Source organism: Cnephaeus nilssonii (assembly GCF_951640355.1).
Source record: "Cnephaeus nilssonii genome assembly, chromosome: 4".
Lineage (NCBI taxonomy): Eukaryota > Metazoa > Chordata > Mammalia > Chiroptera > Vespertilionidae > Cnephaeus > Cnephaeus nilssonii.
This window is the reverse complement of record NC_137075.1, coordinates 2,682,060-2,695,762: the sequence shown is the minus strand read 5'-3', so window position 1 is coordinate 2,695,762 and position 13,703 is coordinate 2,682,060. Positions and strand designations below refer to the sequence as shown.

Here is a 13,703-nt window from a genome sequence, read left to right as displayed (position 1 = left end):
CCCTCTCAGGACTGAGTCCAATGGATTGGACAAGCCTCTTAGACCATTCAACACTCTTTCACAGGAGGTGGAGAGGCTCCTAGAGTTGGTTAGACCCTTAACCACTTGCTTCCCAGTGCAGAACTGTTGTCACTTTGGAAAACTCTTAGCCACAGAGGAGTTGCTGACCCAACCCATCCAACCTCTTCCCAGCATTTATGCCTCCAGCCTTGCAATCTCTCTTCTCCCCTCCAAGGCCTCTTTTCTCATTGGACAATCCTGTCTACCCTCAGCACCTGGCACACACTGCCCACCACAGACTGACTCCAGAAGGCTGTTTGTATTGCACCTGTATTAACTATGCCCTCACCCTAACACCCCAGCGGACTTGATCCTGACCTCATGGCTGAAGCACCACCTTTGTCTTGTCCACTGAGGGCATCTGTCCATTGTGTGTGTCCTCAGAGAAAGAAATCCTTTAATGGCTTTGGAACCTGGGAAGAGGAGTGTCTGGCAGGTTGAGGGAAACAGACATTGGTCTGCTGCTCTCATATTTCAGTTCATCCAGCCAGTGACATTCTCGAGTCTTTGGGTGCTCAGTGCTAGGCCCAGATCCACGGGGATGGACACAGGGAATAACGGGTGAGGGCTGTGCTTTTGGGAAGCACAGTCTGCTAGAGGAGGCGAGTTACATGTGAAAACAGCGAAAAGACCACGCCAGAGAACCCCTGTGGGTTGGGGATAGATAATGTGGCATAAACTGTCTCTGAAGCTGAACATAACTGCATGGGCTGGGGTTGGAAAAGGAAGAGGAGAAGGACAAATAACTGGGGCAACTTACATCCTTCTGGATGAGCTCCGCATAAACCAAGCAGGCAGCAGAGATCAGCTCGTCAGCATCAAGGTCGACCAGGTTGTTGCAGGCCTGTGCCGGGAGAAGGTGGAGGAAGCAGGCATAGGCTGAGGGGACAACGCCGCTACTTATGGATGTCACTGGGGCCACCGGATCTTTTCCTAACTCATCTGGAACAGTGCTTGAAATTTCAACACTGGAAATTTATATTTTGGGGAGATGGTAATTGTAGTTTTCATACTGAGGTCTAGAGAGTTCTGGGGTTCTACTGAGGATCTCACAGGTTACCAAGTAGGACTTATTTTATAATTGGGGTGCCACCTAAGATGTTTTTTAATAAAGACTTCAGCACTGGTTAGAAATTTTGGGAAACTGTAGGTCTTTTGCCACAGGAGGACGATAGAGCCAATAAATTAACTGTGAAGCAGTCAAGCCTAGTGGTTAAGCACCATTCAAGGCCTTGGACTCCTCATATGAAACATAGGGGTGAAGATGATGATGGGCATTACCCCTCTGGGTCAGGCTTGTTGTGAAGCTCAAAGGAGTGCATCTGTAAAGCACTCAGAGTGGTGCTCGGGACATGTCAGCTGCCATCATGATCCTTCCCAGGGCAAAGAGGGCACGGAAGCCCAGCTCCCCATGAGCCTGGGGCCTTCAGCCGGGAAAGCGCGGGGTGGGAGGTCCCCAGGAGCCGTGGGGCTGGGCTTGACCAGAGGGTGCTCTCACCAGGAGGATGTCATCACCAGCCATGCTTTCCTTCAGGACCTGCTCACGCACCATTTGCAGCAGGCTGTAGGCCACCAGCACCTGGAAGTTTCTGCAGGGCTTCCCCGTCAGCAGAACCTGTTCAGGCGGGCAAGTCTTGGTCTGTGCCCTGTGGCCTGAGATTGCACTGCCCTTAAGATGGTGAGGTACCCACCACCCACATGCCCAGGGTCAGACATTCCTGGGCCTCACTGCTGACTTACTCACTCACTCAGTCACTCAGACAAGTGCTCACAGCTACCTCTGGGGTTCTAGGCATTGTGCTGGGGTTCTAGGCTCCTGGGGGAATCAGAAAAAGAGCCTTCATGGAATTCATTAGATGGAGGGAGGAGGACGAGAGAAAGTGAGAGAGGGGAGGGAAGGAGGAAGAGAGAAATTGGGGAGAGGGATGAGTAGGGGAGAGGGAGATAGAGAGAGGGAAGAGAAAAACGAGGTAACATTTGAGTGGAGCTTCAGCAAAACAATGGCTGTCAACAATACAGGTGTCACCAAAGTCCTGTGGGTGGTCATCAACTTGGGCATGGAGACCAGCAGGTCAGGAGGGAGGAGGGAAGCAGGGTTGAATCATAGGGCTAAACCTTCCAGGCTAAACGTTGGGCTGGGGCCTGTAGACAGTGGAGGCCACTGGGCAGGGCAGTGACGAGTGGTGGGTGTGTCTAGGGGAGGTTCATCTGCTGATGGCCATGGGGATGGACCAAAGGACTGCAGGTGCAGCCTGTCTGTGGGGACCCACCTCCTCCAGAGGGAAGGCTCAGTAAGGAGCCGGCACCCGGGTGGATGGGAAGACGGAGGACCGGGGAGATGAGGGAATGAGAGCAGAGTGAGGCACTTGGCAGGAGGCAGGGAGGTGAGCTGCAGGCCAGGTGTCCACAGCATAGGCTGTAAGGCCGCTTCTTCTGCCCTGACTGCCCAGAGAGGTGAAGTTGGTGGGACTTCATGAACAGATGGATGAACTGATGCTCTAGCTTCCTCCTTATTGGGCAGGAGCAGGGTCACTGACCTAATAAACCCCGAGCACCTGGACTCCATCTAAAGCCACAACAAAGCCAAAGAGCTCTCCTGCTGCCTGCCTGAGGGGAGGGGCGGTCCCCCAGCAGAGCACCTCACCTCCCAGAGCCTCCAGACATCATCAAAGGACTTGAAAGCACGCTGGAAGCAGAGGCAGAACCAGGGGAAGAGGGACTGCACAGCCCCCGCACCCTTTCCTTCTGTGGGGAGAGAAGTGGGGTGTCAGGCAGGAGGCTATATCAGAGAAAATGGATGACACACACAAGGGAGCTGAAACAGCCAGCCAGACACCAGAGCATACTACACACTTGGGAAGCACAGGATGTGTTTGGCTGTCATTTTTCCAGCAGCCCTTGGAAATGGTTTGTGGTGGATTTGCAACTGTCCGGGTTCCAACCCCATTGAGATGAACCCTGTCCACTCACTTAGGTGCTTAGCAAACACAGGGTCTAGGAAGCTGATCAGGTTGTTGAGCATGTCTAAGTTCTTGCCAACCCCAATGTTGATGACACAGCTGTGCTCCTGTGAAAGATGGGTGGGAGGGAGGGAAACTAAGTCCTCTGGGCTTGAGGGCACCAGAAAAGCCAGCCCTGCTCTCCAATTCCAGGGAGCCTCTGTATGTCTCTGTATTCCAGGTCAGGCCCATGTCTCTGTGTAAGTCTGGATGTTGTGTATGTATATGTGCACACATGCACACATCATGTCTGTGTCTGTGTGGTCTGTGTGTGCCAGTGTATCCATCTGTATATATGTGTGCACCTGTGTGTGTGCATGTGTGTGTATGAGTGTGTGTGTGTGCATGTGTGTGTGTGTGTGAGTGTGTGTGTGTGTGTGTGTGTGTGTGTGAGAGAGAGAGAGAGAGAGAGAATGTGTGTGTGTGTGTGTGTGTGTGTGTGTGTGTGTGTGTGTGTGAGAGAGAGAGAGAGAGAGATGGGGATGCAGAGATGTTTCAGGTGTGGCTCACAATGCAGTGAGCCCTGTTATTCTTCTGCACACATACTGTGGGTCAGAAGCAGGGCCAGGGAAGCACAGTATGCATACTGTTGTATGGTGGAGGAAACGATGAGGGTGGGTTCTGGGAAGCCTCTCACGGATCATGAGGAAGTCTTTCTAGGGAGCAGCAATTACAAAAGCCTTTAGCCTGGACAGTGCAGTGTGCATCTGGGTAATCCTGAGTCCCCGGTGTGCCTGGAGCACAGGTCATGTGAAGGGAGCTGAGAGAGCAGCCTACGATGGAGGACTGAATGCCTGGCTGAGGTCACTGGATTTTTATTCCGAAGGTGCGAGGAGCCATGGAATGTTCGTGGGAGCAGAGCATATTTGGGAGAGGACTGCCAGAAGTGTGTGCCATCACTGGGCCTTTTCAGCCACACCCTTTCAAAGTTTGGTAAAAGCTGGACCCAAAGCATCACTCCAGCCTCCTCCACAACTCCAATGCTTGCCACCTGCAGCCTAGAACACACTGCACTGGGGAACACACTTCTAGGCTCCTCTGGGACCCAGAGATCTGTTCCAGGGCTAGAGGAAATGGCTGGGGCTGCCAATGCCTGCCTGACCTCAAGGGGTTTAAAGATTTAGCGGGGAAGAGGAGGCCCTCAGCTTAGGCCAAACCCTCACCGTTTTCTGCAGGAAGAATTGGAAGAGCCAGAAGGTCTCGTGGTCATGTTCCACCATCAGCTGGAAGAGCATCACCATCTCATGGAAGCCCTGCTGGTACTCTGGGGGGAGGGGCCAGTTAGGAGGGGCTGAGTAGGAGGGTAGAGCCTGGGCTTGGGCAGGCAAGGAATTCCAGCAAGGAATTGAGAAGAGGGGACCACGGGGGAGGCTCAGCACTGTGGCGCACCTGCCTGGGTGTTGCAGACATAGCTGAGGAGCAGGATCTTCTCCAGCTTCTTCTTGTCAATAAGGACATTGCCCAGGGGATCTTTGTCATAGAGTTTCTGGATGTCATATGCTAGATTGCAAGCAAGGGACAGGAGGGGGAGCACCAGATCACCTCCAGCAGCAGGTCTATGGGTGAGTTTATTTCCCCAACCAACCCAAGCAGAAAGCTTTAAAAGGAACGTCAGCTCCACGCCCCCCCACCCTCCCGGGCCCCGACTCTATCCCTCACCACACCCTGAGTTGCCTGGGTTTCTTTCCATTTCCAAATTTTTGACCAGGCTGAACCCTCTGCCAGGACTGTGACCCTTCATCCAATTCAAATCCAGCCTGGTTCTAGACCAAGGTGAGAAGAGATGAAGACAAACCAGCAGGAACAGCATGCACCCAGGGAAACACCATGCCCCACGGGCATCTAGGGGCACCCAGTAGAGGTGGGTGGATGGACTAACCACAGTTTAGCTGGGGAAATTTCAGGCACATGTCACGACAGCTCCCAGGAACTGGGGAAGCACCCCCACAAGACTGAGGAGGGCTCAGAGACGGCCTCCAGCAATCCCCTCCGCACAGCCCTCCCACCCCAGTCTGCTCACCGATGTTATTCCGAGTCTCTGTGAAGTTCCGGTGCAGGTTTTCCAGAAGGGGGTGAATCTTCTCATACATCTGGCACAAAGCTTCATAATTTTTCCTATGACAACAGGACTGAAGCTAAACCAGGCAGCCTTTCCTCCCAGCAAGTCTAGGGACCCTGAGCTGTGCCCACTGTCTGGGACGCTCCCCTCCCCTCTGCCTGTACCAGCCCTAACCATGCTCTTCTGTGCGCCTCGAGTGCAGATGGGGACGAGATTCACCTCATGGTTCTGCAGTCCGATGGACACACCTGAATCCTGGCTTCACAACTTAATAACTGGGGTCTACAACTAGGGTCAAGCCTTGGCGACCTCACTTTCCCTCTCTAAGCTTCAGGGTCCTCATTTGTAGAGTGGGATAACACGAGCACCTATGCCTCAGAATTATAAGGATTGAATGAGGGGGTGTTATGTGCCCATCATCATAATGAGGTTGAATGGTGTCCCCCATGTCCATGCCCTAACCTCTGGAACTTGTGAATGTAACCTTACTTTAAAAAGGGTCTTTGCAGATATAATTAAGACTCTCAAGATGAGTTCATTCTTAATTACCTAGTTGGGCTCTAAATCCAATGACAAGTGTCCATATAAGAGACACACAGAGGAGAAATATAGGGAGAAGGGAGAAGGCCATGTGACCACAGAGGCATAGACTGCAATGATGCAGCCACATGCCAAGGAGCCGCCAGAACCTTCAAGAGACAAGGAAGGGTGCTCCCATAGAGCCTTCCGAGGGAGAGAGGCCCTGCTAGGCCCTTGCTTTTGAGCTTCTGGCCTCCAGAACTGAGAGAATATAATTCTACTGTGGTAGGACACCTGGTTTGTAGTGCTTTGTTAAAGCAGCCTCCGGAAACTAACTCAGGTGGGCTTGTCTCAGGACTCCCCAGCTGGCCCTCAGATCCCCTTACTGCCCTCGATTTTCCTCTGACTCACCCTGCACGTCAATCTTCTCCACCTCCCTAGGCTGCACAGGCCCAGGGGAAGGATGGGATGTCGTGGGGAGGGGGTAGGGTCAAGCCCATGTCTCGCTAGTATGTAGGCTGGTAAATAGAACTGGGCAGGGCTGGTAAAGGCCCCTTCTGTGTGTGGGCCCTGGGTCAGGAGTGCCATGGGGAATTTGCCACTCACAATGAGAAGTCTGTTTAAAGTCTATTTAAAGCCACGCTGGGGTGAGCACCCCCTCCCCACTGTACTACCCACCCTTCCCTATAGGATCTGGAATGTTCTACCTCCTTGTACTGTCCACTGTGAGCCGCTCATCCTGGGAACTCTGCCATGAGTAGTAGCCCGTGAGGAACTTCCAGGCTTCTGTCCTCACGAAGGGGTGCAGACCCTGGGGTCGGGATGTGGGGTGAGAAGCCATGGGTTCTCTGAATGCCTGCCAAAAGAGCCCCTCCCAATGCCACCTCCCCCCTTGCCCACCCTGCTCCCTAGTTCCAGGGGAAGACCAAGGCTTGGGGACCATACCCTTTCCAGGATGTTAACACAAATGAAGTCTCGTGACTTGGCCAACTGACCGTTCTCATCAAAGAAGCCATCCCATTCTGTCTTGTCAATGGGCGGTTTTCTCTTCACCTGTGGAGGACAACCACTTAGCCTTCTGTTAGGGACCTTTGCTTTGCTTTTCAGTGTGATTTTTAAATGATATACTCTGGATTTTGCAATGTGAATCTAAGCTCACAGTAGTCTCTGACTCATTTCTGGAAATTTATCCTGAAAAAATATATTAAAATGCTGTACGCACAATAATTTTCATTGCACATACTTACCAAAATGAAAAATGCAAGTGCTTTAAGTGTTATGCAATAAGGGGATAGTTACATAAACCATGGTTTATGTACTCATTGGAATATTATAAAGCATATAAAACAATGCTTACAAGGGTGAATAATCTGGAAAAATATAAATGTTAATAGAAAAAAGCAGAATACAAAATTGCACATTCAGTATCTATCTTCTCTATGTACTATCATCCATAAATGTTTGTAGACTCAAATACATAGTGAATTAACCACTATAAAATTGTTAGAAAGAAGACTAAAATATACCAAAAAAAAACTATCTAAAACTAACAGTGATTATTATTTAAAAATATGTTTTATTAATTTTAGAGAAAGGGGGATGGAGGGAGAGGGGAGAGAAAAAGAGAGAATATTTATGTGAGAGAGAAACATCGATGGATTGCCTCCCATAAGCGCCCTGACCAGAATTGAACCTGAAACCCGGGTCTGTGCCCTGGCCAGGAATCTGGTGACCCCTTGGTGCATGAGATGATGTTCAACCAACTGAGCCATACTGGCCAGGGTGATGGTGATTATTTTGGAATGATAGGATTATAAGTAATTTTTCCTTTTTATTGTATTTTCAAACTTTTCTATAATGATATATGTTGCTTTTATAATAAAAATATAAAATAAGCACTAATTAAGGTGTGGGTGTGTGTGTGTGTTTGGGGGGAAATGAGTACACTGCATACAAATTAATTAAAAATGCTAATAAAACAATAACAAGAAGTTAGAGTTCTTATGGAAATGACCTCCCATTAATATGCACCTGAATATGCATGCATGTGACTTAAATTTAAATTTGCAAACAAGTCACCTGAGAATCTTTAAAATGCAGATTATGACTCAGACGGTCTAGGGTGGGACCAAAAAATGCATTTCTTTTTAAACAAAATATATTTTTGTTGATTTCAGTGAGGAAGGGAGAGAGAGATATAGAAACATCAATGATGAGAGAAAATCATTGATTGGTGCCTCCTGCACACCCCCTACTGGGGATTGAGCCCACAACCCAGGCATGTGCCCTTGACTGGAATCAAAACCTGTACCCTTCAGTCCATAGGCCAATGCTCTATCCACTGAACCAAACCGGACTAAAATCTTATTTAGGATTTTCTTATCCATGTTCATGAGAGATATTGGCCTATAATTTTCTTGCAATTTCTTTGATTTTGGTGTTAGGGTAATGCTGACTTTATAGAATGAGTAGGAATGCATTTGTGCTTTTCAAGTTTTTGAAGACTTGCTACTATTTTGTTCCTCAGTGTTTGGTACAACTCAGCAGTGAAGCCATCTAGGCCTGAAGTGTTCTTTGTGGAAGATTTTAAACTGCAAATTCAGTTTCTTTATTTGATTTGAAGATGGAGACAGAGGAAATTGTTTAATTTTTTTACTTTAAATATTAGAGATTTATAGGAACCATACATTTTTCTTCCAACTCATTTTAATAATACAAAAACAACAGGGAAGTAATGAAATCATAAAGTATAAAAATAATAGAAATTTAAAAAATTAATTTTGAATACAAATTCATTAAATTCTCTTATTAGCTGTAAACACTTAAAAGCATCAGTGATGGGCCAGACACTTTTCTAAGCAATCCTACATAATAAAAGCCCAATATGCTAAGTGTCCGGTCAACCAGTCGGTCATTCAACCAATCAAAGTGTAATATGCTAATGATATGCTAAGGCCACTCAACTGTTTGCTATGATGTGCACTGACCACCAGGGGGCAGAGGCTCCGACTGTTAGGTTAGGTTGCTGCTGGGGTCCGGCTGATTGGGACTGAATGAGATGGGCCAGACACACCCTGGAGTCCTCCCGTGGTCCCTCCCCAGTTGGCCAACCTCCCACGTCCCTCCCCGGCCCCAGTAGTGCACCAGTGGGGTCCCTCAGCCTGGCCTGCACTCTCTCGCAATCTTGGACCCCTTGGGGGATGTTGGAGAGTCGATGATTAATGTAGTGCTTATCTATATATATAAAAGGCTAATATGCAAAGTGTCCCCACTGGAGTTCAATTGGGAGACCAGGAGTTCTATTGCTTGCTATGATGTGCGCTGACCACCAGGGGTTGGCGCGGAACAAAGGAAGGCCTCAGCTGGCAGCTGGCAGCCTGGGAAGGGAGGCCCCAGCCGGCAGCTGGAAGGCCCCGATCGGCCCTGATTGCCAGCCAGGCCTAGGGACCCTCCCCATGTGAGAATTTCATGCACCAGGCCTCTAGTTTAAATATATTAACTTGTTTAATCTTCTCACCCATCTATAAGGTAGGTGTAGTTATTACACTGTTTTACAGGCCAGGAAACTGTAGGAGGGCTAATTAGCATATCTGAAGTCACACAGCCAGTATCAGAGCTGAGACTTGAACCCAGACTTGAATCTCCTACCTTTGGTGCAAGAGTCAGGGTGCTGAACCCCAATGCCATGCCACCAGGAAGGACAGACAAGAGGCAAGAATTTTCAGTTGAATTAAAAAATATATATACATCTACACAAGCTGTTAGCAAAAGGAATGTGTTAAAATCAAATGCCTTAGAAAGATGAACAAATATATGAAGAGAGAAACACAATAAAAGAGTGGCAAAATAATCAAAGTAATATACACAGTATACCACAATAAAAGACATGACATCAACACAATAAGGAGAGATAATTGGAAACATCACAATAAGTCATCTGCTGCCTTCTTTAAGAATTTGCATTACTAAACGTCTACCTACTACAATGGGCCAGTCATGTGCCTACCTTGTCAGCACTGAATTTGTTTACAAAAAGTCACTGTCTTCTCCTTCCAGGAAACTCCTTTTCTCTATGCCATCTACTTCCTTGTACTTTCCAAACCTTAGCTAGCAATAGGCCACCCACAAGAGATCTGAGACATTTGCTAGCAAGCCAAGAACAAACACCAGAAGTTTGGTGACATGCAGAGGGCTGAAGGTGAAAATTTCCTCATGAAAGCCCCCTCTATCCCTTCTAGTACATCCACAATACCCATCTGTTCCAGAAATCATAGAGCCTGTATCTGGGGTCCTTCAAAGTGAAGGGGACTGTCAGCTCCATGGCTTCTCAAATCCACCATCATTCGCCCATATTCCCCTATTCCTTAATGCCCCGCACAACCCATCTGGGTATAATAGCCTGGTGGCCAGGGAGGGGGAACTATGTTGTACACAAGCTGGATATGCTTCAGCAATGCAGTAGCTGCTTTTCTACTCCCCCGAGAAGAACACTGCTAGGTAGAGCAGTTGTGGAAATCTCCTACCTTCATGATGTGCATAAGCAGGCTCAAACTCCTCACCAGCAAACCTGGGGAAACTTGGCCATGCTTCCCCTGGAGAAAGGGGCTTCCTGCTGCCAGAGACCTTGGCTGCAGGTGTACATCTCCCCACCCTCCCTTCCCTTCTGCATCACTGGGTTAAGAATTTCCACTAATCCTATATAATAAAGAGGTAATATGTAAATTGACCATCACTCCAACACACAAGATGGCCACCCCCATGTGGTCAAAGATGGCCACCCCCATGTGGACACAAGATGGCCACCACAAGATGGCTGGCAGGGGAGGGCAGTTGTGGGCGGTCAGGCCAGCAAGGGAGGGCAGTTAGGGACAATCAGGCAGGCAGGGGAGGGCAGTTGGGAGCAACCAGGTCTGCAGGGGAGGGCAGTTGGGGGCGACCAGGCCTGCAGGGGAAGGCAGTTAGGAGAGACCTAATTTGTTAAGGAAGCCTCCGGAAATCAGAAAAAGAGCCTGCAGTAGAGGGCAGTTAGGGGCAACCAGGCTGGCAGGGAAGGGCAGTGGGGGTGACCAGGCCGGCAGGGGAGGGCAGTGGGGGTGACCAGGCCAGCAGGGGAGGGTAGTTAGGGGCAATCGGGCTGGTAGGGGAGCAGTTAGGTGTTGATCAGGCTGGCAGGCAGAAGTGGTTAGGGTCAATCAGGCAGTCAGCCAGGCAGGCAAGTGGTTGGGAGCCAGCAGTTCTGGATTATGAGTGGGATGTCTGACTGCCAGTGGGATCGGGCCTAAACGGGCAGTCAGACATCCCTCAATGGGTCCCAGATTGAAGAGGGTGCAGGCTGTGCTGAGGGACATACCTGCCCCACCCCCACCCCTGGGCATGAATTTTGTGTACCGGGCCTCTAGTATTTCTAATAAAATAGGAAATCCACTGGAGGGTAAGAAAAACTGTCTATAATTGTCTTTGATGCCACATTGCTCTGAATACTCAGAAACAGAGCCCTCAAGAAAGCCTGGGAAGGGTCATTGACTCTGCTTAAGGTTCTTAACCTCTTTTACACTCCAGTTCACTTGAAGGACAAGACACACTCCCAACAGTAACTATGGCCTACCATGTCAATGGTTCTCACCCAGGAGAGAGGTGGGGGGCCCAAGGAGGGCCCGCACATTAAAATTGGGAGGGGGGCAGTAAGTGCACTTGAAAGTTACCCAGGTGATTAGCAATAACCCAGGTGTGGCGGGTATATCATCAATATAGCATGCTGATGAACAGAATGGTTTAAAACAGTGGTTCTCAAAGTTAGCTGCGCATCAGAATCACCCAGAGGGTTTGTTAAAACAAAAGAATCTGCATTTCTTAATTGATGTTGATGCTGCAGGTTTGAGCGCCACTCCTGAGAATCACTGAATTAGAAGATGGACTTCCTGCCCTGGCCTGTGTTTCTCAGTAGTTAAGAGTGTAGGCCTGCACACTGAAGGGTCTTGGGTTCAATTCCCGGTCAAGGGCACGTACCTTGGTTGCAGGTTCAATCCCAGCCTCAGTCAGGGCACGTGTGGGAGGCAACAAATCGATATGTGTTTCACATTGATGTTTCTCTCTCTCTCTTTCTCTTCCCTCCCTCCCTTCTGCTTTCTCTAAAAATCAATGGGGGAAAAAAGAAAATGGACTCTGTAACCCACTGTCTACATCTAAATACCAGCTCTGCCGCTTAGTAGCTGTGTAGGTAAGTTTATCTACTCTCTGTGCCTCAACGTTTTCATTTATAAAATGAATAGTATCATCCATTTTATAGAGTTATGATGAGAATAAGTGGCTATAAAGCATTTAGAATAGTCATTGTACAACATAGATTCTATGTGAAAACTTGTTGTTTTATTATCTTTCTTGAAGTTCAGAGAAATGAAGAAAGATATGAAGAAAATTCAAATCAAGGCCCGTTAATAATCTGCAATGAAGCAATAACATTTAAAATTCAGGGAGAGGGGTGCCCATTTTTGGATTTCTACTCTTTTATCACTCTCTTAATCATTATAATTAACAAGACTTGAAATTATAATTAGTTACTATAATTTTGAAAGTATACCGTGTGGACAATTTTTATGACTGAGGCTGACTTCTAATGAATAAATCTATCTTACTAACTAGGCTTGGAAGCACCACTAACAAAAGCATTACTGCCATCTGGTGGCAGCGTACCAAAATTGTTGTCAATAGCACCAAGGAAAATTAATCAGCATCTTTAAGACTGAACTTGCAAACCTAAAGCTCATTAGTTAGAATGTCACAAATGAGGAAAAGATAACACTAGTTTAGAGAGAAGGGTGAAAGGGGACCTGTGTTTCTCAGTCCTGTTGTTGGTGCTGATGGTGAGACCAAGGTACAACCTACCCTTCTAGGTCAGCTCACAGTTCCAGTCTCTCCCAGCCTGCGGGGAAAATGGCTTAATACAAACCAAAGGTTGGGGAGGGAGGGACTTGGAGCTGATGAAGAACACGCACCAGGATGAAGGAGGCCGACAGCCTGGCAGAGAGGCTGTTTTCGGGAGAGAGGGTGGTCATGGCTCCTGCTGGTTGTCTTCAAAGCACCCTCTATGCTCTACCCAGAGCTTACTTCGAGCTTTAAATGATGCTTAATTAGTAGGGAAAGTGATCTTCATTTTGGGGGATGAGTTGCATTCCCAGGGGGAACTGGGCCTCTCCTGACCTCCCACACTTGAACAGAGCCAGCCAGCTGTGTGTCACAAGACCCCTAGAACCCTCGTCACAATGACCTTGGAACATGAGAGTTCTCAGCTTCAGAGGTATGTATGACACATCCCGGAGCCACGGGGACTAAACGCACAGTCACCTAGGAAAACTGCAGAACCTACAGGAGGATGGAGTCAAGACATGCAGACCACGTCCTGGGGGTGCTGGGCAGAGGTGGGCCAGGAAGCCTTTCTCTCGATCTCTGGCTCTCCCACCTTTAGAGTCCCTTCACTTGTTATCCCACAAGACCAGGACTCAAACCTGGAGAAACCTAGAATTGGAGCTTCAGATTTCTTCAGTGCAACTTCTGGACATTCAGAATCAGGGCATCTGGGCTGGGGCCTGAGAACTATATTTTGAAAAGCTTCTAGGTGACTACAGTTCAGTATTTAAATGGTAGCCCCAGATGGTAGAGGCCAGTTTAATTTACTTTTATATCCAGAGCACTTAAGAAAGTGCCTGAGTGACTGAATAAATGACTTAACTGGATGGAAAAATAAACGAAGCTCTCAGATCTCACCTTCTCTGTGTGTATTACAGAGATTTCTATACGGAGCCCTGAGTGCCTTCCGACCAGGGTCAATGTCTGATTCTTTTGTACTTTTCCAGCCACCTGGCACTGGTGCTCAGTATTTGTTGAATGAGCCCGAGGAGTTGGCTCCCCTTGGCTCCAACATCACCAGTTCTCCACCGTAAGCATCACTTGCATTTCTATTCAGGTCCTGGCCGTGAAAGTCATCTGGCTCTAAAGTCTCCTTAACTGTTAGGAGATGACAGTAATTAGACCAACCAAATTTGAATTAGGAGCTTGGAGTTGGAATTTGG

General features: G+C 48.3%; 1 protein-coding gene across 2 annotated transcripts; it reads right to left on the bottom strand.

The window, feature by feature from the left end:
* Positions 1-440: 440 nt before the first annotated feature.
* On the bottom strand, positions 441-12,689 carry TBC1D21 (TBC1 domain family member 21; the record flags this gene model as incomplete). Of its 2 annotated transcripts, XM_079769784.1 has the most annotated exons (11): positions 441-473; positions 821-904; positions 1,559-1,675; positions 2,705-2,805; positions 3,031-3,127; positions 4,223-4,323; positions 4,449-4,559; positions 5,080-5,174; positions 6,345-6,448; positions 6,583-6,690; positions 12,630-12,689. In XM_079769784.1, the coding sequence occupies 11 exons, from the start codon at positions 12,687-12,689 to the stop codon at positions 441-443; spliced, it is 1,011 nt and encodes a 336-aa protein (XP_079625910.1). The 2 variants fall into 2 exon arrangements, with proteins under 2 accessions (XP_079625910.1, XP_079625911.1); XM_079769785.1 differs by lacking the exon at positions 6,583-6,690.
* Positions 12,690-13,703: the final 1,014 nt, after the last annotated feature.